The sequence below is a fragment of the Colletotrichum fioriniae genome (assembly GCF_027942845.1).
Source record: "Colletotrichum fioriniae strain IMI 355084 chromosome Unknown scaffold_22, whole genome shotgun sequence".
Lineage (NCBI taxonomy): Eukaryota > Fungi > Ascomycota > Sordariomycetes > Glomerellales > Glomerellaceae > Colletotrichum > Colletotrichum fioriniae.
This window is the reverse complement of record NW_027076858.1, coordinates 140,771-142,983: the sequence shown is the minus strand read 5'-3', so window position 1 is coordinate 142,983 and position 2,213 is coordinate 140,771. Positions and strand designations below refer to the sequence as shown.

The window sequence follows — 2,213 nt, the reverse complement described above, 5'->3', positions numbered from 1 at the left end:
TTTCTCGGAAAGACTGCAGCAGTTGCAAGGGTGAGCACAATGCCAACGCCGTGCCAACTCCGTGCCAACACATGCCAATGAAGCGCCAATAATCTCAAAGCCGATTGAGCCAGCTTGGCCCTGAACAATGGAAATCTGCAGTACAGTAGGCCTGGACAGCACATAAGTCTGCCATTCCGCTGTTGCATCAAAAGCTGATCATCTCTGTGTTCTCTGTGAATTTGGGTTCCTGTTACAATTCACTGTACATCGGCGCCGCTCTTTTCGCTAGACGCTCTCTTTAGTTTTAACTGTCTCAGGCACTGGGATCCATCGTGTTCAGCTAACCGCGACCAAAGCCAACATGAAGCTCAGTAACGTGGTAGTTTTTGCCCTTCTCGGTGCCGCCACAGCTGCGCCGACTCCCACTCTTAATCAAGCGTCAACCGGATCCATTGGTAAGCGCGCTTCCATCACGGAGACGTGCACCATTGGGTACGCTAGCACCAATGGAGGAACAACTGGTGGCAAGGGCGGATCAACAACCACTGTGTCGACTCTGGCTCAGTTCACCAAGGCTGCCGAGTCGAGCGGCAAGCTCAACATTGTCGTCAAAGGCTCTATATCTGGTAGCACAAAGGTGCTTGTTGCTTCAGACAAGACCATTGTGGGTCAGAAAGGATCCAGGATCACTGGTGCCGGCCTTTACATCAAGGGCGTTTCCAACGTCATTGTTCGCAATCTCGCCATCTCGAAGGTCAAGGAGGCCTATGGCGACGCCATTGGTATTGAGTCCTCGACGAACGTTTGGATTGACCACGTTGATGTATCATCCGATGTGAGCAGTGGAAAAGACTACTACGATGGACTCATCGACATCACCAAAGGTTCTGACTGGATCACCATTTCCAACTCGTACATTCACGACCATTACAAAACGTCGCTCCTTGGCCATGTCAATATCAACACTAGCGATAAGGGCAAACTCCATGTTACCTATGCGAACAACTACTGGAACAATGTTAACTCGCGGAATCCTTCAGTGCGATTCGGTACCGTGCACATTTACAACAACTACTACAACAAAGTTGGTAGCACAGGTATAATACCCGCGTGGGTGCCCAGGTCCGCGTCGAGTCCTCTGTTTTTGAGAATTCGAGCAAGAAGGTCATCTTGTCCGCCGATTCAAGCCAGACCGGCTACGCCACAGTCTCCGATATGTCATACGGCGGAGGAGAGAACACAGCGCCTAAGGGCGACTTTGGCTCTAGCAAGATCCCATACACCTTTGCTCTCTACGGGAAAGCCAATGTCAAGAGCAAGGTTGTCGAAACAGCAGGACAAACGCTTAATCTTTGAAACCGTGGTCTCTATGTCGCTCGTTTGACGCTCTCGCGATTGGGGATGCCATCTACAACGTGGACGTCAAATTCAGGCAGGGCAAAGGACATGCGCGACTGAACTGAACTGATTGGGAATCAACTGGGCCTGTTTCGATTCTTATGTCGTCCATGCTTGCATGGATGGACTCTCACCATTTGTACAAATATTCTTGAGAACAACTTAAACGGTTTTTTTTAGGTTACAAAACCACTCCAATAAGTGATATCTGTTGAAGGAATCATAGATGACACATCATCTTGTAGAAGGGACCAAACGAATCCTTCGCAACTTGGAAGTGGTCCCTGACAGGTGACAAAGCACTTGGATTGTAAGAGTGACCCAAAGATCAGGGTCTCTGGATGTATTGTGCATCTGGGTCTGATTCTAGCCGAAACAAATTCGTAACTAAAACAGACCTGACCTAGATTCAGGATACTGTGTCAGAAGAATGGGTGGCGACATATCAATGGGCGGACGATTGCAGCTTGCTTGGTATCTGTGCTTAAGCCAGCTCGCAAAGCCTAGCCTAAGCCCACTGGATTCTAGGATAGTAATATCAGCCGCTCGTACACATACAGATAATCGCAGCTTCAGCCCTGCTCAAGAAAAAGGCTTTTTAGTTTGATTCTTTAAAGAGTCCTTTCTTGTTAGTATATACGTAAAGCAGGTCAGACCTTTTGGTTATAACGAGGTTAATAGTAACGAATTATTTATTAAGTATATAAAAAAAAAGAAGTTTATAAATAGAGCCCGCGATCCTTTTATAAATATAAATAAATAAAAAGGTTTATTAATATAGGCCCTAACTACTTACTTAACTACTTACTTATTTATTTATTTAAATCTATTTT

The 2,213-nt window shown here is 46.4% G+C and overlaps 1 protein-coding gene across 1 annotated transcript; it reads left to right on the top strand.

Moving 5' to 3' along the window:
• Window positions 1–343: 343 nt before the first annotated feature.
• N0V96_012165 (uncharacterized protein) lies at window positions 344–1,338 on the top strand (the record flags this gene model as incomplete). The annotated part of the gene is made up of 2 exons (XM_053192909.2): window positions 344–1,021; window positions 1,075–1,338. The coding sequence occupies 2 exons, from the start codon at window positions 344–346 to the stop codon at window positions 1,336–1,338; spliced, it is 942 nt and encodes a 313-aa protein (XP_053049849.2).
• Between the last annotated feature and the right edge of the window lie 875 nt (window positions 1,339–2,213).